The sequence below is a fragment of the Cyanistes caeruleus genome, chromosome 7 (assembly GCF_971803275.1).
Source record: "Cyanistes caeruleus chromosome 7, bCyaCae1.hap1.1, whole genome shotgun sequence".
NCBI classification, from domain to species: Eukaryota; Metazoa; Chordata; class Aves; order Passeriformes; family Paridae; genus Cyanistes; species Cyanistes caeruleus.
Genome location: NC_141707.1, coordinates 8,042,114 through 8,062,329, shown reverse-complemented (window position 1 = coordinate 8,062,329; position 20,216 = coordinate 8,042,114). Strand labels below are relative to the sequence as shown.

General features: G+C 41.6%; 1 protein-coding gene and 1 long non-coding RNA gene across 3 annotated transcripts in view; one reads left to right on the top strand and one right to left on the bottom strand.

The window, feature by feature from the left end:
• Window positions 1-231: 231 nt before the first annotated feature.
• MYL1 (myosin light chain 1) lies at window positions 232-18,490 on the bottom strand. Of its 2 annotated transcripts, XM_086896007.1 has the most exons (8): window positions 8,663-8,815; window positions 7,869-7,893; window positions 7,594-7,621; window positions 4,209-4,352; window positions 2,432-2,605; window positions 1,856-1,933; window positions 1,327-1,379; window positions 232-550 (listed from the first exon to the last, which is right to left on the bottom strand). In XM_086896007.1, exons 2-7 carry the CDS (start codon window positions 7,878-7,880, stop codon window positions 1,351-1,353), a joined length of 465 nt encoding a protein of 154 aa, XP_086752133.1. In that variant the 5' UTR covers window positions 7,881-7,893; window positions 8,663-8,815; the 3' UTR covers window positions 232-550; window positions 1,327-1,350. The 2 variants fall into 2 exon arrangements, with proteins under 2 accessions (XP_086752133.1, XP_023786403.1); XM_023930635.2 differs by lacking the exons at window positions 7,869-7,893; window positions 8,663-8,815 and adding an exon at window positions 18,186-18,490.
• Window positions 10,411-20,216, top strand: part of LOC147652166 (uncharacterized) — a 28,167-nt gene continuing 18,361 nt past the window's right edge. Inside the window, exon 1 of the long non-coding RNA XR_015288810.1 lies at window positions 10,411-10,478. This is a non-coding gene — a long non-coding RNA (uncharacterized LOC147652166). The remainder of the gene's footprint in view (window positions 10,479-20,216) is intronic.

Below are 20,216 nucleotides of genomic sequence, written 5' to 3'. Positions count from 1 at the left end.
CTGATTTTGGTGGTATGCCCTAATTAATTACTCCTCCTCCCAGACCCTCCCAAAAATATTTTTTTCATTAAGATCAAGTGAAGTGACCTACTGGAAATGTCCATATTTATATTTTTTTATAAAACTTTATTTTGTGGTATTCAGTACACAGGGAAAATTAATTAACTGCTGAATGCTGCTTTGAGTGGGTTTGAACAGATGCGGGGGAAAAAAGGCTTCATAGCCACAAAGTGACCACAAGGATTTATGGATGCTTTATTTTTCCAAGAAATTACATTGTTTCAATGCAAATAACATGGAAAGTGATGGTTGGGATGGATGGACCCTGAATGGCAGAGTTTATTCCATGTAGTTTCTTTAGTAAAAGCTTGGGTTTTTTAAATGAAGGTTTAGTGGCCCAAAGGTGATACCCATGGATGCGCTGGTAACAAATGGTGGGATGGAGTCATATCATCCAGTTCTATGCAGTTTCCATGTTGATGGTGACAGACTGAGCAAGAATTTCAGGCAGATCTCAAGTGCCATCTGGTCTTTCTAATTTTGGCTTGTTCTGGGAAGGAATGGGAGAGTTGTATTTGATGTTAATGTTGGCTGAAGAAACATGAGCGAAATGGCAAGCAGAGCCCTCGATTTCTGTTTTGAGGGGTTTGTTTCATACACACAGTACACATTGTTGGGAATGTGTATTTCCTTGGATAGAATACCTGACAGTTCAGTATACCTACTATTATTTGTATTTTAAAGATAGCTGCTGGTTTGGGGGTTGATTTTTGTGTTTTGTTTTTTTTTTCTTTCTCTGGACAAAATAATAGCATATAAAGGCTATGGGACAGGGGGGTGAGGGTTGATGTTGTTGTTTTTATTTTCTCATACTTGTAGAACTGCTAAATAATTGAGTACTTTTGAAGCCCTCTTTTGACTATTGATCATGGCTGAGAATATTCTTCTTCAGATGATTATTTTGTTTGAAGACCTGTTCTCAGTAGTTCTCAGTATTCAGGCCACTCTCTTAACAGAAATCTACAAATTATTGGAAGGTGTTGCTTTGATTTCCATTTTTAAAAAAAATCTCAATTGTGCTTATAGGATAAATGTCTCAGGCTGTCAATTTGCATTGTGTTTGAAAAATCTACTAAACACCAATGAGTTACAGGGCTGTGAACAAGAGCCAGGAACCTGGGCTCCTGCTATCTTTGCTTTTGGACAACAGTCTCATTTTCATATTGTTGGTATCATGGTTTTGTAGCCTCTGTTTGCCATGGGTATATAGAAGCCTGTATGGATAGCAAGCAGATGAAGTTAAGTGTGCAAATGAGAAGAACATACCATTTGGTACCTGGGGAATTCCTCTTAGACAGACAGGATGTGCTTTACAAATGCTGTGGAAAAATACAGATATGCTAGTTAGAAGGAGCAGCCAACATTACCTTGGGAAATAACTAAAATTAACAGCTGATTATGAGCTGATGGCATTAAAAATATCTACCTGCTTGGATTTGATCTGATACAGTGATAGAAAGTTTTTAAGTGTTTAATGTTGTACAAATCAAGTTCTCTTCTTGCTTAAGTGTGATAAGACAGTAGCTACTGGATACAATCACTGCAACTGCCCTACAGAAAGTCAGTCTGGAGATTTGGTGTGGACCAAAACAGCCTCCTCTGCTGTGGCTGAATCAAATCTTTTGCACGGTGTGACTGCAGGATAAGCATATTGCCATGGTCCTTTTCACACATAAGTCCTTTGACCTAAATCAGCTGGAGCTTGTCTGATTTTCCTGAGAAGCTAAAAGGCCACTGCAATGAAATTGTCAGAGAGAGGAGAAATGTAAGATAGATGTTGAACTCTTGCACCTACCCTCGTAGTTGATGCAGCCATTTGAGTCCTCCTGACCTTTCATGAGTTCGTCTACTTCTTCTTCTGTCATCTTTTCACCTGGGAGTGGAGAGAACTTGTTTCATTCTTCACACAGGCTCAAACCTACAGCTTTTCCAAAGGCTTTCCTTATTTTGTGTGTTAGTGAAAAAACACCTATATATGGCATGAGCTTAATTAGTTTTAACTTTCTTTAGAAAATGGAGATGTACATGCATAGGGATTCTAGTTATTCCTACAGAGTAAAGAAACTATGCAGCAAATCTATTTTTGTCCATTTGTGTTATGTCACTGAGATGTACAGACTTTTCTCTCTATTCATCAAATAACAGTTGATGATGATCTTAATGTCTGAATTTAGATGTCATAAACCTAGCCTGTTCCTTTGGTCTTTAGTAGCTCTGTTTGCTTTCTTTGTGGATTCACAGTCAGGAAACCCAGAGTCTTGCCTGGCTTGGTAGCCTCCCACCTCTTCAAACTTTTTGGACTACCTTTCCTCTCTGCTGCCTTCAAACAGCAGCAGTTTTTGGAGTGCTGGCAGAGAGGATGATCCCTTACCCAGAGTAGCCAGTACGTGACGGAGCTCAGCACCCATGACCGTGCCATTGCCTTCCTTGTCAAAGACACGCAGACCCTCAACAAAGTCTTCAAAGGTGCCCTGCTCCTTGTTGTTGGCAGCTGCTTGCAGCATGGGCAGGAACTCTTCAAAAGTAATCTTCTTGGCATTCATCTCTGGGAAAAAACCACCAGTTGTTACATGCTAGATGTTTGTATCTGTATTCCTTAGGCATATTTGCCCTCAAATGTGGGAGAGCCTCCCCTATCTCCTTTTCACAGCTTGTTCTAGCTTTTACTCTAGTCTTTGACTCAGAAGTTGCAGAATCTGGATTCTCTTATCCTATTTGACATGCATCTGATTTTTCACACCCAGGATCCTTCTCACATAGCTTTGTGTGCTTGTGTTCATGCTATATTTTTCTTTCAGAAAGGAAATTTGCTGTATGAGTTAATCTTTGAGAATATTTGGGGAGTGAGGGAGCTGCAGAATAAATTCAAACAAAAATCTTGAGCCCCATCAATGGGTAAAGGTAACCAGAATGGGATGTGATGACTTAGACAAGCTGCTGAGGTTGCTCACATGTTACTGACCTCTTCAGGTTATCTTTGATGTGGTGGCACAGCTTCTTGGCAAAAGAATAAACTATTTAAAACTAGGAAAGTACACTGTGGTGGGTTGCCAATAGTAAATTTGGGCACAATGGAGATTTAAGACCTCCTGAGCTTAGTTCATCTAACCCCTTTCCTCTCATGAGCCAAAAGTTGTAGTCTTCAGTGAGAACCTCTCCAAGTGCTGCTCATTTTGTTTTGTTTTGGTTTTTTTTGTTTGTTTTGGTTTTTTTTTTTGAGCAAGGCTGCCAAATACAAGAATCTTTTTTATTCTTTCTTCTTTCCTCCTGGATCTTTCCATTGCCAGCCTTCATCTGGGCAGCAACAAAATATAATAGATGGAAATAAATGGACAGATAATTTCCATTATAGAGTTGTTACAAGACCTATTTTACTATGCAGCTATATCAAAGTCACTGTCAGTTATTGCTGGAACCACTGAAAGTCCTGGTATGTCTCACCTCTGTGTTAGTCCCCAATGCTTCCTGCTGGTGCCAAAGCTTTTTGAATTGTTCCTCACAGTTGTCTTTACCAGGTCAGAGGATGTGAATACAATTTAGCCCATCTTAATATGGTTCTGCATGATTGAAATCAGGGATCACCTGCTTCTAGGTCCTTGTTAAAATGAGGGGACTATAGTTTTTATCCTTTATTTTTATCTCTAAAAGGGAGGAAAAGGAAATAAAAAAAAGCTGCAGTAATAAATGCTCAACACATGTTTCAGTGTGCCCAAGTTTGTACAAGCTTTGGGAAGACCATTCCAGTCAGCTGAAATATACAGGTGGGTTTCCTGTCCCAGGGCATGTCTTGGCTTCTTGGCAGAAGTTCTTGCACTGGAAGGACCTGAAGAGCTGAGTATCAGTTATTAGAAATGGACTCACAGCTCTCCAAGCAAAGGCTGTGGCACTAATGGACTGTGAGCAGTGAGTGTGTGTTTTACCCACACTGAGTTGACAGCAAAACAGTCCCTACAGAGAACTCTCCATGAGTTAAGCAGAAGGTTTTCCTCTATTCTCCATCATTCTCTTCCAAGGGAATTAGTGAAATACCACCTATTGTTGCATAGTCCCCGTCACTCCCCATCAGAGCAAAAGCTCCCCTCTCTCCTGCTGTGACTATTGGTGTTCCCCAGTGTCAGGAATGGCCCAAAGGACTGCAGGGCACTTACCCTCTTTGCTGGGGTTTCCCAGGATTTTGTTGACCTCTGCATTTGTAGGGTTCTGCCCCAGTGCCCGGATGATATCGCCAACCTGGCTGAGGGTGATCTTGGCATCACCAGTCCTGTCAAAGAGGAGGAAGGCCTCCTTGAAGTCTGCAAGAGAAGAGCAACATTGAGCCAGGCAACTCCCTATTGACAAAGATGTGAGCCTGTTGTCTCCTGGCACTGTTCCACTGACTCCAGGGGAGTTAGCCAGGGGAATCTTTGGCCCACAGTCCCAAGAAAAACTCCTCCCCTCTGACATTTCAGTTTCACTATTTTTAAACTTTTATATCTACCTTTCATATCACTCCTGGCTCTAAGAGCCATCAATAGCTTTGTGACTGACCCTGTAGTTGTTTCAAGGACAGGGAAAGATAAGTTCTGTACCGACACTGTCATTCAAGAGCAGGTTTCTTCACATGGTGTAGCAGAAGATGATAAAAATGTTGTTATCCACTCCACCTTATCTCTTCAGACAACTGGGGCTGTCAAGTGCCCAGCAGTGCAAAACCTTTGCCTGCTTCAGTGGGTTCTGCCTGCAATCCCAGCATCTCAGCTACACTGTGCTAATAGGAAACTTGAAGGTGGATTTCAAATGCTTTTACTGTTGTTTTCCCTTAAAATTGCCTTACAGTGGGATTTCCAAACATGTTTGTTCCCTTTTTTTTTTTTTCTGTTCTTCATAGTTTGTCCCTGCTTCTTATAGATGTGTGAATATCCCACTTTTCCAGTCGAAGTACTCATGTGGTGCCTTTTCCTGTGCATTTCCAGTGTGTTCACTTTGAGACTTCACTTCCTTCAGTGCTGCCAAGTGATCAGGGCTCACTTATTTCCCCTTGTTGGACAAGGCCTTCAGGTACAGCCCTTTCTCCCACAAAAATCAGCACAGATAAGTTGTCTTCATTGCATTGCCAGCCTTCATCTTCTGTTGTGAAGTTCCATGTCAGTCTCCTTCCAGCTTTTATTGCAGGGTATAAAATTATGGCCTCCTGGACCTGTGTAGAGCTTCCTGATATCAGCTCTAGCAGCTGAGATGGGTGGAGCTGTAGTGATTTATTCCATATTATCTGATCTTTCATTTTTTAGCTTTTTAGAATATTTGAATGAAGAAATGTGGCTTTTAAAAAAGAGGAGGGGACAAAGGTAAACTGTGTGGCTAAAAAGCCATCTTTGAACCCCATATGCCACAAACATCTTGGCCTGTGCTGTTGATCTCTTCTGCACTGCAGTGTCTGATGATGCTGTGGTTTAGCTTCAAGCAATCTGAGTAAAATGTCTTTTCCTTGGCCATGATTCTCATCCAGCAGCCACACAGGCTTTGTGTTTCACAGCCTGTGTAATGTTCATTCTGCTTTGGGGCAGGTTTGGGAGTAAGAAGCCACATTTCAGATCATGTCTTCATTCATCTTGTGCTGGGGACATGCAGTGCAGAGGTATTTATGTTTTTGCTTTAGTCTTCCTTGTACCACCTTGGTGGAGCTGTTGCTGGCACCCAGTAAAAGTGCTGATACACAGTGTCAGCCTGCTAGGCTGTAATCGAATACATCTGAAACTAATCCTCTTACTGTCTCATGTGAGACACCTATAACCCTTTGCTGCTACCTCTCTCTCCTTCCAGCTTTTATTGCAGGGTATAAAATTATGGCCTTCTGGACCTGTGTAGAGCTTCCTGATATCAGCTCTAGCAGCTGAGATGGATGGAGCTGTAGCGATTTATTCTGTATTATCTGATCTTTCATCTGCTAAATCAATGACATTTGGCTGCAGAGAGGTATAAAACAGTGCCAGTGTTCCAATAGCAAAGCCATCAGGAGAGTTTCTCCATTTTGTAAATCCCATGAAGTTTTATGTTCACTGGGTTTTGGAGCTTTGGAGAAAAGGACTGATTTATTTTTGTCTCTCAGGCATTTCACAGCAATATATCTTTGCTGTGGGTTTCTTTTTATTAATTTTTTTTTTTTTTTTTTATGGCCATTACTATTTTATGTCAATGATGGAGCAAACTTGTTTAAGTCTGTCTGAGGATGGTACTACCCAGCTGCTGATGCATCAGCCTGTGTGGATGGAAATAGTTACTGAGGATGAGCATAACTGCTCTTGGGAAATTCTCCCTGCCTCAAGAAACTTCTGTTTGCTCCTCTGCTTGGTTCAACCATTATGTTACAGCATCTGGATGATGTGGAATACGTAGGGAAGCTGAAAGAAATATTTTAATTCATTACATGTGCCAGCAGCTTTGAATTGAGGACGTTTTTCCATAAACCCACCTGATTCTTTTGTAAAATTTTCAGAATTAAGAAGCAAGGAAAAGTCCAAATGACTTCTTTTGTGACCAAGAGAGTCTGGACCGCAAGAAGAGAATTTTCACCAGTCTCACTTCCTGCACTATACCTCTCCTTATTGCTTTGATGGTGTTACTGAGAGAAGGCTCATCTTCACAAAGTTTAGGGCTCCCTCAAGACCTGTTTCTAGCTATTCCACTCCCTCTGAATTTCTAGGAAATCCTCGTATCTTCCTTTCTAAACACTTCCTTCAGTCTACTATATGTGCTACTGATTTTTTAACATTTTTAAATATTACTTAATATAGCCCAAATGCATATCTTAGGCTATTTGAAACACTTAAAATTAGATTTCCTCACCTTCAGTGAGAGCTATTGTTCAAGTCAGATTTTTTGTCTCTTTCTAGAAGATTGAAACAAAAAATTTGGAAGCTGTGAGTTGCTTGTGAATCAAAGAATACAGCGAGATGTTCAAGAATTGCAGCATATCCAGATCATTTTGTAAGCAGTAGTTTATACAAGTCACTTATTTGCTGACTCTTTCCATGCTTAAAGAATATTTTTACAGTAAAACAGGCTTTGTTTCCTTCCACAGCACCTCCTGGCAAAAGTGACATGTAGAACTCTTGCATCTTCTGCCCGTGTGAGATTGCAAAGTCACTGCAGCTAAGTTAAATTTTCAGCCCACTTTCTCCTTCTGTTGTCCTCCTTCTGCCTATTTCCCCAGGGACTGTCAAGTTCAAGACTTATTTTCAGCATCCTTGTGAAGAGCCAGAACAGGAGTACAACTGAAGGATGTTCAGTAGGTAGAGACAGGGTGTTTCCTCTTTGTACCATGGTAAAAACTTCTCCGTTCAGAGAGCATGTAAACAAAGATCCAGATAAATTACATGTAGATCTACAGTCACCTTCTTGCTCAGCATAAGTCATCACCACTCTGAAGTCAAGAGTCTGGTGATTTATACCAGATGAAGTCTTAGCTCATTGTTTCAATAGAAGTTAATTTCTGAGCCTTTAGCTCTTTTTTGAACCCACATACATGTAAAACACATCAGCTGTCTTGTAACTTACCATCCTGTTGCTCCTTGGAGAACTCGATCTGTTGGAAGGAAATCAATCACAAAAAATAGCTTAGGAAGGGGGGCTGGGGGAGAACCTGTGTGTTTTCTAAAGCATCCAGCTCTATCCATGAGTCATCTTCCAGAAGAGCAAAAAAGTGGCCTGTCAAATGTGCAGAAGCAATGCAGATAGCAAAAGAGCTGTTAAGGCTAGTGAATATTTAGCATTTGGTAGCCATTTTGTTCCCCCTCCTGCCCCCATTAAAGCTTAACTTTGATTTCACTTACCATTGATTTCATCAGCAGAGAAGGACTGCAGTTGGGGAGAAAAAGAGAGAGAAAAACGAGAACTAGTACTGCTGAAAATGCACTGAGAGAAAGTAAATAGCAGAAAATACCTGAGTGCTTTCACTTCTGTCTTGCCTAATGTAGTTAGGCCATAGCAACCTAATCTAGCAACTTCCTGCATAAAAATGTATCAGCAAGGCTATTCTTAAGGTTTTCATTTAAATTTACGTCCCAGGAAAAGCCAGAGATGTGGCAAGAAGCAACAAAAATCAAAAGTCTCAACTAAAATAGAAGTAATTAATTACCATCAGGTTCATTTACTGTCTTAGCATAGATCCGTTTTAGCTATACAATCTGAAGTAATATTTCTAAACAAGCAGCTTTTTCCATCAACATAGAAATTAAATTAATCCCTTAAAGTCTCAAATTAGTTTTTGACAGTATGTTGTTTCATAAAGTAATAATCTATGATATTTACTTATATAAAAATATGACTTTTCCTCACGACTTTAGCTGGTTGCATTTGATTAATAAAAAAAAAAAGCTTAGGAAATTGTAACAATTCTATCACAAGCTGTGGGAGCGGCACCAGTACTGTTGCCTGGTTTGGAACTGGAGGCTAACTGGAAAGCCTTGCATAGTCCTTTAGGTTTAAACCAAACCAAGCAAACCTAAACTGTCTTCTGGACTGTCCTTCCCCCACCACCCCAAGACCTAAGGTGGGCAAGAAGCCCGATTGACTTATGTAAAATACACTGGCTGGCTGCTAGCTATTAGCTCTCCAGTGCACCCACCATGGTTGAGTTGGAAACGCAGCGCAGCAGACAGGCAGGAAGGATTAGCTGAGAGGTCTTGAGAGTGGTCCTGCTTTCCTTGCCTTTCTTGCCCTTATTTATCTGGTCGTGCTGACGGCAGCGCCTGGATTAGGTGTCAGAAGGAAGAGGTCCCTCCCCTTGGCGAGTTCTTTAGCTTTCTTAGGGCAAAGTGACAGGAGGCTCCATGTCTTGATAGACATCTTATGATGGCTATTTTTAGGAGGCTGAAGAGGGGCAGGGAGTGACAAGCAAGAAGTTTGATTCATGTCAGCACTTTCTGGGTCCGTACCATCAGGAGGAGATATTCCTTGTCCAGACCTACCAAGACTTCCTTATAGGGAAGGATTCTATTTCTCCAGTAAGTGAGCAAGGAGCACTGAGGGTGAGGAGTGCCTCATGTCTGCCCAGCTGGCTGGGTGGCTTGCAGGATGTGTGAATGGTCCTCATATCTTTGCTGGGCTTTGCTCAGCCCCTTACACGGATAATAAAGTTCCCAACTTTATTAGATGAGTAGTACTGCTGCCTGTCTTCTCAGGGGGGATCCAGTTGTTGACACCGAGCAGAAAAGTTGTCTGTCAACAGAGGTGGTATCGTGCTGTGAAGCTCTTCCTCTGCACTGATCACATTTTCCAAAATTTTAACATTATCTGTGTCATTTGGAACTAATTGTATTAAGTTAGTGGCTGATGTGTAGATGTTCCCTGCAGGGCAGTGGGAAACCTGTATTCATGTGATCTCTAGGACACTCTTCCCCTTGGGCTTGGGTTAGGCAGGGCCACCAGGGTGCTCGGTTTAGCACTCACAGGTGTGTACAGAAGTGGTGCTACTCAGGTGTGTGTGGGGTTGGGGCAAAGGAGAAGCTGTGATATAAGCTAAGGACCCCAAAAGCCTTTGTGAACTGGAAGGATGACTGCTCACAGTGGGGGAAGGGGTACTTGCTTTTTGGGTTGCAGGCCGGTCACGGTGGGCCTACAGAGAGGGAGCAGGAGGTGGAGGCTGCAGCTTCTTCAGCAGCAAAGACCAAGGTCCACTGTGCAGCATCCCCCAAGACCAGGTCAAATATCTCAATGACATGTAAAAGGATTGGCAAACTTTGCTCCAAACTTCTTCCTTTCCCTGTTGCCTCAACCAGATCAAGAGTGCCATGAAGCCAAGGTGGGAACAGCTGTGTGACAGCAACAGACTCCCAGTTCTGAACTGAAATCCCCTATTTTAATTTCTGTTGGTTGCCTCTGCTAAGCAGTCACTGCTGCTGGTTTTCTAATGATGAGATGTGATTAATGAGGAAAACCTTCCCCTGTAGCTTGCTTAGTTACCCTGATGAGAAGCATGACCTTTATGATTGTGTCTTTTCAGTATGTTGAATGCTCTGAGTGAAAGAATCAAATTCAATCAGACTTAATTTTACTGTTGTTTCTAAACTGAACAATCAAATTGAGTGGATTTGAGATACTAACCTCCAAGCAAAGACTTTTCTGAGCTTGCCATTTTAGCTGGAAAATGCTCTGTTTGAACAAATTAATTGCAATTTTTAGAAACATCTGGAAATATACTGAGTACAAAAAAGCTCCACTGACAATTCCTTGATTTTGGGTGGTTTGTTGTTGGTTTTGGTGGGTTTTTTTGCAATTTGTAATCTATTAGCCTGTGGGAACAGGGGTGTGTTCATGATGGTGTAGCCACAAACAGGTGTGGCTGCATAAAAAGGGGGCTGATGGTTTTGCCCTGGGTTTGTTGATACAGGTTTAGCACAGTGCAGAGCTCCTGATTTACACTGGCTGGGGCTGGAATTTGGGTGAGTGAGAATGCTCATTAAGATCTTGGCCATCAGTCCCTGTGCTTTAATAGAGGAGCTTTCAAAAGACTTTGGCAGAGCTGAAATAGTGTCTGGGTCAATGTAGTATGTTGGTTTTTGTGGAATTTTCTGTCTGCCCTCAGCATCTTGCTCTCCAGTGCTGGCAACTGGGAAATGTTCCCCTGAAAACAGATTTGAATTGTTCTGTTTGTTTGGATTTTTTTTGTTTGTTTGTGGTTTTTTTTTGCTTGTTTTTGTTTCAGGGAAAACTCAGACTCCTTTTCTTGAGCAGGTAGGTTCTATGTTTGGCTACCAAAACAACTCATTCCAAAAGATGCCAAGCAAAAAATAATTGGAGTGCATTTGTCTTGGGCATAGGAAACAGATACCTGGATTAGTCATCTGGCTTAAATAGGCTATCAAATATTATAGCTGAGAGGGGTTTACATATAAACTGATTGTCTTGTGACCTTAGGAGAGTTTAGCTTAGAGTTCAAAAGTAGTGCATCATATCAGCCCTTCATTTTAGCACTGATCCTTGAATAAATCTCACTAGACAGAGTTTTACTGGAGAGGCTTTCACTTAAATGAAGAATTGCCCTGCTCTAGGGCAATAGATCTGCTGGGGGGTTAAAGTGTACTTGCTTTCAGTAGGGGCAGCTACAAAATGGCCTGGATGAAAAATATTTCAAATACTCCTTTAAAGAAATTAAAGGTGGGATTTCTGATTCTAAAAGGAGATTTCAGAAAATTCAGAAGGGACAAAAAAGTATTTTGCAGTGATCTGGTATTTGTTCTAATCCTGGCAGTGTTCTCTGCATTGTGGCACTGTGAGTCTCGAGGCTTCAGGGACAATTTTGATATTTCAGTGGGTTCAGTTTAACAAAAACTGAATGCCCCACCCCTAGCAAAAAGAATGAAAAGCTGAAGCAACTGCAACACACAGGAAAGACCAGAATAACTTGGATTTCTCTAACTTTATATTTATGGGCAGAGTTATTACCCAGAAGGATATCTGTGCCAAAGAAAAAGGTGGTGTGTTTTGAATATGGTTTTTTTGTTTGTTTGTTTTGTTCCTTGCATTGTCTGTGACTACCTTCTTGTAATTCTGTAGTCAGAGGCATTTTGACCAGGTTCCAGTTAAAGGCTGGGATTGATGGGGTTGTATGCATCTCTTTTTAACCAGCTAAATGGAGACACAATCCACACAAATCCTTATTTCCAAATTATTAACAAAGTTCCAGATTTCCCACAAATCACTAGTTTATGTGCCTTAGAGCCCAAGCTTTGCCATGTGATGCTGTGCTCACCTCTTTAGGCTGGTGGGCACTGGGACTGAGCACTGTTTGTGTGCTCACTGTAACTCAGGAAAGGTGTGGACAGGATGAAAAGCTCTGGGGAAAGGTGCTGCTGGGAGTTAAAGCATTAAGCTGCTCCATCTGTTTGTTACCTTTGGAATGAATGACAAGAAGTGAATCATCTTAGGAGTTTATTAGAGAATCACCAACTATTTTAGGGTACTGTCTCCTTAAAAGAGACAAAGACATGTTGGATATCTTGGAAAATCAGAGAGGATAATATTTGATATTCTTCTAGGATACTCATTGTATATTTAGCCTTCTATTCAGAACTGAAGGGATTTTTAATTTTTTTTTTAACGAAATTAGGATTGTGCCTATAGTAGTTTATATGGTACCTGCTCACTATTAATGTCTGCTCCTTGATTAATACAGCTGCACATCTTTTCTAGTAGACCTCACTGAGTGCAGGATTACACAGCTTCCAAGCCCCTCTGAAATCTGGCTGTCCTTTTGCCATCCCTCACTTCAGTTCCATAACTTGTGCAATCAGTGTCACAGGTTTTAGAGAGGCTGCTTCTCATCTGAGTAAGAATTAGCAGCCTGAAGGATTTAGCTTCCTGCCATGTGAGGCAGAGAAACTTTAGAAGAAGAAGAGCTCTTGAGAAACCAAGGTCTGTTTTGCGAACAGAGCTGCCTAGAAATACAACTGAAGAAAGAATAAACACAACTTCCATTAGTACAGGAAAGAAAGTTGCAGGTGTGAGATACTATGAGGTTTGAAAGAATAGTTCAGAAATATGTCTGAGTTTAAATGACTTTACTGCAGATTAATTTGACTTTTTTTCCTAATAATTTTGTATAATTTTCCAGTTTAAAGATTTTTAAAACTTGAAACTTCACAGTTGTTTTGCAGCTGTGCAAAAACTTTTGGATGAACCTTGATGTTTAATTAATGTGCCCTTCTGAAATGTCTGGGTATGTGCTCTTGATCATATCCTTTTGAATACATTTCATTAGCTTCAGGAGGAAAGTGCCTCCAGCTGTGCTCATTTGTAAACATGTCCCATTTCTAATTGCTTTTGTGCTTGAATGTGTATAATCAGGGGGATACACAAGATGTGAGGCTCTGAAGCCCTGCTTTTGGAGGGATTTCTTGTTTTAACATGCCTCCCAGTGGCACTGTTAGAGTATTAATGTAATTTAAACCCTTGCTACTTGACATTTAAGTGCTCTGAGGTAAACCAGTCAGTCCAAAGTGCTTCTTGGCAGTGGCTTCAAGATGTACTAAAGCCTTAGTGCAGCAAGGGCAAATTTCCAGGTTGCTTGTTTCATATCTCCTTACAGACAACTTCTTTCTCTGCTTGTCATTGGCTAAATTTGTCACCTTCTTCTTGCCTTATGTAACATTAACTCAAATATCTTGTTACTACCTTTCACAATGTCTCTGTTCTCTAAGGGGGCTTAAAACAGTGTTTTAGAAATATTCTGAGGTGGTTTTGATGGGACTAAAGCTCTGCCACAGAACTCCTGTTAACACTTGGAGGTACCCTGCCAGCTCTTAAAATGTTACATTTTGTGTAATTTGCTTCCCACTGTTTCTACCAAAGTTTGCCATTCATCAGAGACTCCAAAGGCTATAGGAATTATTTCTTAAATGCTGCTAAAGCTGTGAATTACTAAGAATGTATCTTGTTTAAAGGAAAAAAAAAATATTTTTTGAACAATTTTTTCCAGTTAACAACATTAATTAAAAGTTTCTACTAATAAAGGTAGGTAGTTTTTTGATGGGCTCCTTGCTTAGCAGCAGTTCAGGAAGAAAAGGAGGCCAAGTTCTTCTGAAAACTGCAAAAAAAACTAAGCTGTGTGTTTTGTGTGTTGCTCCCAGCAGTGTTCCAAGGGGATGTCTTGGTGTGCAGCAGTCCTTGTCCAGGTTTCCTGTCCTGGGACACCTTTCTGCCATCCTTGCCTGTCCTGTGTTTGTCAGCAATGTGGGCTGTGACATGTCAGGCTCACAGAGACAAGGGCTGGGGCTGCTCCAGGCTGCATCCTGCGTGGTGCTGTGTGGTGGGTCAAAGCAGCAGCAGCAAGCTGGTCTGGATGGCATCAGAGTCCCACCTGTACACCTCTTAATTCATATTGACGTTTATCCCCTTCCTACCTGTAAGGACACTTGGGACTGCTGACCTTGTCCAACAGATCACCCATCCCAGGGAATCCTTCTGGAACCACAGCTGGAGATACATCAGGCATGATTTGAAGACCTGAGCCTAAAGTTTCAAGTAAAAACCTGCTGTTGCCTAAGAAAGCCCTCAGCACTCCTGGGCAAAGCTACTGTAGGCATTCCTGCTCCCACTCCATGGCTTCATGTGGGGCTTGTCTGCAGCACAGCAGCTCTCTGGGTGCTTCAGCTGACACTTGCAGTGCTGCCTGCCCTCTAGCCCATGAGCTTTCTCTCAGTGCATTTGAGGCAGTTTATCTCTCTCTGGTTATACTCAAAGCAATGTTCAGAGATGACCTACTCAAGTAGTGACTGTAACAAGAAATAAGGACACTTGGAGAAACACCTTTTACTGCCTTAAGAGCTCTGCAGTTAAAAACAGTCCCAGGCTCGCTTCCATGCAACAGGCATCATTGACATGCATCACACAGTTACACCAGTTTTTAGCAAGTCTTGACTAGTTGGTAGCTTTCAATTGTTTCCCTTCTTAATATTTGGGTGGTTCATCTCCAGTTGGGCATGGCATAATAGATGTCCTGTATTTCAGTCTTAAAAATACCAGTGTAGGAATCCCTGTGTACCCCTGAACCTCAGTTCCTCAGAGGACACTTGCCCAGTCTCTGTCTCTACTCAAGAGAAGATACTCAGCTGTATCCTTGGAGCAAAGGACCTAGTGTGACAGCAGACCAGGCTGCTAGACATTCAGAACACCATCTGTAGAGTGGGACACTGCCCTCAGCATCTTCAGCCTTTGCATCCCAAAATATCCCAGTTGGTTTTATGAGCCTGGGCTCTGTCCAAGGGCTGGTTACCTGTACTGGGAAGGACCCTTAGTTTTCCACTAGAAAACCAACATACTTTTTTTTATTGGTAATAGGGACTAAGTTATACAGATTTGTGCAATGGGAAGTTTATCCATTTCCTTCTGCCTCTATTGCAAAACCAAGCATGAGAGACATCTGCATCACTCATGTTTCACCCCAGTTGTTGCAGACATAGACCCATAGTAATGCCTTTCATGAGTTAAACATTCCTTCTCACTCAGGCTTGTGTGTGACAAGAAGGTTGATAAACAGATAAGCTGTGTTTTTAGGAGGGTACTGGGTCACAGTTTTAATTGCAGAATTCTAGGGGGTCTCTTAAGAAAATTATCTGTATGGTCATTTTGATTTTAATCATGGCTGGTTCCTAGTGGTGGCTCTCAGCTGCATCCATTGCCCTGTTCTTAATTCAGTTATTATTTAATTAATCTTTGAAAATCCTGTGAAAATCCAAGACATGTTAGTAATAAGGAAAACTGGAAATATGCATTTGGTTTGGAAAGGCTCGTGCAAAGCAGTTGAGATTTTGTGCTGTTCCCTGAGCAGAGGGAAATAGGTCTTCACATTTCCATTTAAAAGCAAGTCCCTGCCTTCACTCTTTTCCTATGGTTGTTATACTGTAGCCCAAGGTAAGCTGTAAAAGGGCTGAGTTTAGAGATTTGGGTCTACCAGTTGGGTATTCCTGTTACTCAGTTTTATAGTCAATAGATGTCACTCAGAAATAGAACATCTTATATTAGCTGCTGTTGGCACTAGCAAATCACCAAATATTTGCTCTGATTTGGCTAATTTCAAGAGCTCAATAAAGAACAAAAAAACACCTGTCACAATTTTATCACAGCTTCTGATGGTGACTGACAAACCCAGCTTGAGTCCTCTAAAGGAAGGAGAAAAAAAGCACCAAAGTTGCAAAATGTGTACCCCAAAAAGTTCAGAAAACCAGATTCCCTGAAGATGGGCCAAGAAGGACATCTGAGTGGGAGGAGGTACCACCAAGAGGATCACTACTCAGGTTTGTGAACCACCACGTTTGTTTTGGAGACTATTATGACTTCAGATGCCAACTGAGAATGAAGTGCACAGCCAAACGTGGCTGGTTTGGCTGCTGCAAGCCCTGCTTGGGCAACTCCATCCTTACCCAGCCAAGCTGGAACAAGGGGCTTGGAGAAAAGCTACCAAAGCCTTTCTGGGTGTTTACCTGCTGTGTGGCTCCCCAGATCATCGTGGCACTGTAGCCTGACGTTCCCAGACACCTCTCTTGACTAGCAAGCTCTACCAGGGCTGCTAATCCCCTGAGGAGTGAAGCACAGCCCAGTTGATCCCCTTGTTTAAAGTGATGTAGGTTTTTGTCATCATGTCTGGTAAATCACTGCAATAGAGCCCTGGGTCAGGATTGTTCACTGAGTCCCAGACAAAATCTTAATTTTAAGTACTCCCTGCCTCCAAAGTTTTGCTGGAAATGGTGCTGTAACTTTTGTCATGCTGAGACTTTGGTGATTGAATGGAAGGACTGAGAAATAATTGAGGGACCGGGGTAAGACTCAGAAAACTTTGATTCCTGACTCTGTCACATATCCTAGACAAATTACTTATGACCTGAAATTGTTTCTGTTCACTGCCTGAACTCTCAAAATGAAAAAAGGGGTAAAAACCCATGGTGGCTGGTTGGGACCCTAGAAGAAAATATTTTGTCTGGTATCTTTCAAAAGAAAGTCTCCCTAAATTCTACCTTTTTTAATCAGTCTGAATATGACAAAACCTGGAGAGTGCTCTCTGTTCTACCACTGTGTATTTCTTGCTGCTATTTCCTTTAACTAAAGGAGTGAACTGGAAAGATGCCTCAGAGTGAAATCTGACATTTTTTAGCTGATAATATATTATTATTTATTTAAGGATAGATTAGCTAGGCTCAATGGAGTTCAAAATTCTATTTTCTCCTGATTACTGGACATAGAAAGCTATCAAATCATATTAAGTTATTTAGCAGGAAATCTAGCTTGGTTCCCCATCATCTAGTGCAATGTGAGGCCTAATCTAATTTTCAGACAGTATGCTCAAAACTAGTGGGTTTTTCATGTACTCTTCAAAATTCTAAGTATTTCAAAATGTCTTTTTTTTTCCCTCTTGTCAATGGCTTCAGCTTCAATCTTACAAGAAGATACATACTTTTTTAGACAAATACTGACTACAGCTTGGGAAAATTAAAGTAAACTTGGAGAAGTTTCACTAAATGGCTTAACATCTCAGGATTATATGTATCAAGTTTGTATTAAATTGTATATTTAATATTTGTGTTAAATTGTATCTGAAATACAATTCTTCATGTATAGGTCCCATTAGTAGTGTTTGTCCTTCTTTTACCCATAATAGGCATGATTCTTTATGTAGAATTTAGCAAATTGGTCCTGGGACCAATCAGCTTGCCAGGCAGAATAACTATTTATAGTCCTACTCAGAGAAACTAGTCTGTCTCTTCATCTCTTAACTGCTTAGCCTCCCTCTCCTCTTTCCTAAGTAAAGAATCTCCCAAAATAGAGGAGTTTTCTCCAAAGGGTCAGGGCAACAGTTAGTGATGTTGGTTGGCATGCAAAATCTAAAGACATTATGAGAACAAATGGCAGTGCAGTCAGAAGGAAACCTCCAAAAATCTCCTTCTCTTTGTTGCTTTCGATTTGCAGCAAACTATAAATTCTGAGCAAACATGTAAGGGTGAGAGGAAATCAATTGAAATGCTTCCCTCCATGGGTTTCTTGCTCATGGTCTCACCAATATTCGTTGTACATTGCTAATGAAAATAGGCAAAACTGCCAAATCTCTCTGTTTTAAACGGTTTTGTTTTGTTTCTTTTAAAGTTAAGTCATATTGATCTCGAAGCACGTGGCCAGAGGGTCATCAGGTGGTTCAAAAATTTGGAAAAGAATTTTAAAAGATTTAAAAGAAATCTGTAAAAGATTGGTTTTTGTACAGCACTATGGGAAAAGCTGTATTTCATATTTCAGTTACCCCATTCCTATCCTCATGGCCCTACTTTAGGGTTTTTTTTTTTTTTGGTTGTGTGTTTATTTTAAATTTATCTTTACCAAACAGGTGAACCAATTGGGTAGAAAAGTTCTGAGGTCCACACTCCAACACACTTCTAACATCCCTGGGCTTCCCTGCTCTGTTAAATCACACGCCATGCCTTATACCCTGCATCTACTAAATCAGCCAGAAGCTCAGGCAGCTCAGCAAACCCATCGGCCGAGGTAACTCATTCATTTCCTCGCAGTGCCCAGAGAGGAACCAGACACAGGCAGGGCTTCCCTGCAGCCCTTAGCCAGGGCTCTGCTGCCTCTGCCTGCAGGCCAGCACACTCTCAGGGATTTACCTTGATGCTCTTGAGGTCGATGGCGGGTTCTTTGGGCTTGGCTGGTGCAGGTGCTGGTGCCGGCGCTGGTGCCGGCGCGGCGGCCGCCGCCGGTTTCTTTACGTCCTTCTTTGGTGCCATTTTGTGCTGCTTAAACTGGAAAAGTAAAAGTGCCCTAAAAAAAGAAAAGTTTGGAAAAAAAAAAAAAACCAACCAAAAAAACAAAACCCCAAGCAAAAAACCACTTAACAAGTGATTCCTGGGAGAGGAGCAGTGGTCAGAATGAGCTACAGCCTGTACCCTGGAGGTGGACCCGATGTGCTAAACCCTGTAAGGGCATATATATATTTCACTTAGTGCCTCATACAGTACTGACACATGCAGCTGGATTGGACAGCACATAATCAAGGGGGATGTCATTCTAGCTAGAGCTATAAATGGAATATAAGAGTTCAGGGCTTCATGAGATCAAGGGACTTTTTCCCCTTTAAAACACAATCTACCTCCTCTGTGGTTTTTATGCATGCAAAGGAGAGGGAAATATAACAAGCCCAGTTTCAGATCTGCTGTAGATCTGAAATTTGGATATGGATTGAACAGTCCTTCTTCTCATCAGAATTTTAGTTCTGCTTAAGTAATAAATCTTTCTTTCCTTCCCTCCCTTCCCCTTTTCCCCCATGCCTGTGTAGTACTCCAAGAGGATTCAGTTTCAAACAGTAATTTTGACTTTCATGGCTGGGGAGATCATATTTTTCCAACCCCATTTGCCTCTCTCTTTACAGCCCTTCTCTCCTCCTCTGCTTCCTTTTTGTTCAAGGAAGTGTTACTCAAGCAAAGGCTTGGGGTGTTTAAAAATAAAGCAGACAAATACGGCAAACACCGCAGTACCTTCAGCCAAGGCATCTCTCCCTGACCTGACCCTGGGTGTCTTTCAGCTGTTCTTGCTTTTCCTTTCCATCACATTAAGACTGTGTTTAAAATTGAAAATTGCTTCCTTTAATCTTTGATCTTCTGTTCCCTCTCCTGGGGTTAAGCTGTGCCCTGAAAGTACGGAGATCAGCTGGATGTTGTCTTCCCACAATGAAAGGTTTCCTTTTGTTATGTATTTATTATTGTAAATTAGCCATCAGACAGTGGAGGTGCTTCTGTTTCCACCTTGTTTGCCTGCCATCCTGTGTCCCTGGTTTATCTTTTTACCCCTGGGTCTCCTGATGGATGGATGTCCCTGCTCTCCATGCTCTCCAAGAGACACAGCTTTCAGGAGAAGATGGCTTTTGTGCTTTCACTAGAATTTTCTCATGACAGCAAAACAGCTTCTAACTCTTTAAACTTGATGATTTCTCTGAGTCCATGTGACTGAGATTTTCCACAGAAGAATCCTGGAGTGCTGATTGTTCCTCCCTCGTCTAGCCATCCCTCTCCTATTTACTGTCCAGATTCCTCAAGTTTTGTGCAAGGAAGTGCAAGGCTTTTGATAGGCCCCATGTTTCTGTCTCATGAACTGCTGTGTTGAGTGTTTTTCACTTAGAAGTTAAAAGCTTGAAGGCCTGGACATCCAAAATCTGTCAGGATATCCAAGCACTTGCATTTTTGATTAATGTGTTTTAAGGAAGGTGAACTTACCAAAAATACACATACCAAGGAGAGGGATGGAGAGTTGCTCAAGGTGCACTTTCATGTAGGATCATGCTCAGATCTCTCCTTTGTTACAGCCCATGACCTTGAGCAAGGGACTTGTTGGAAGTTGAGTCATCCCTTTTGAATCAGTAGACCTATGCTGATGGATATAACTTGAAGCCTTGGCTCAGTCTCTGCTTTAGGGAACACAGACTAGGATGGACTTTATTTCCTATTTCTGTGCCTTAGGGCTGAAGCCTGTAATGTATGAGGTCTGCTGCTGCCTGCAAGGTGCTTTATGGAGGGATTCCTGCTCTGCTGGACTGTCTGGGAAGGTGGGAGCATGGACTCTGCACTGCTCCTGATCAGCAGGAGCCTGTGGACTGTCATCCCCAAGGGTCCTGATGGGGCCATCTCTAATGATTCTGATGTTTT

Excerpts from the sequence above, each read along its gene's own strand:
- MYL1 (XM_023930635.2), bottom strand. The coding sequence starts at position 18,305 with ATGGCACCAAAGAAGGACGTAAAGAAACCGGCGGCGGCCGCCGCGCCG. Across the intron at positions 1,934-2,431 it reads TCACGTACTGGCTACTCTGG|GTGAAAAGATGACAGAAGAA; the intron begins GTAAGGGATCAT and ends CTCCACTCCCAG. Across the intron at positions 1,380-1,855 it reads TGGCTGCATCAACTACGAGG|CATTTGTAAAGCACATCCTG; the intron begins GTAGGTGCAAGA and ends ATTTTTCCACAG.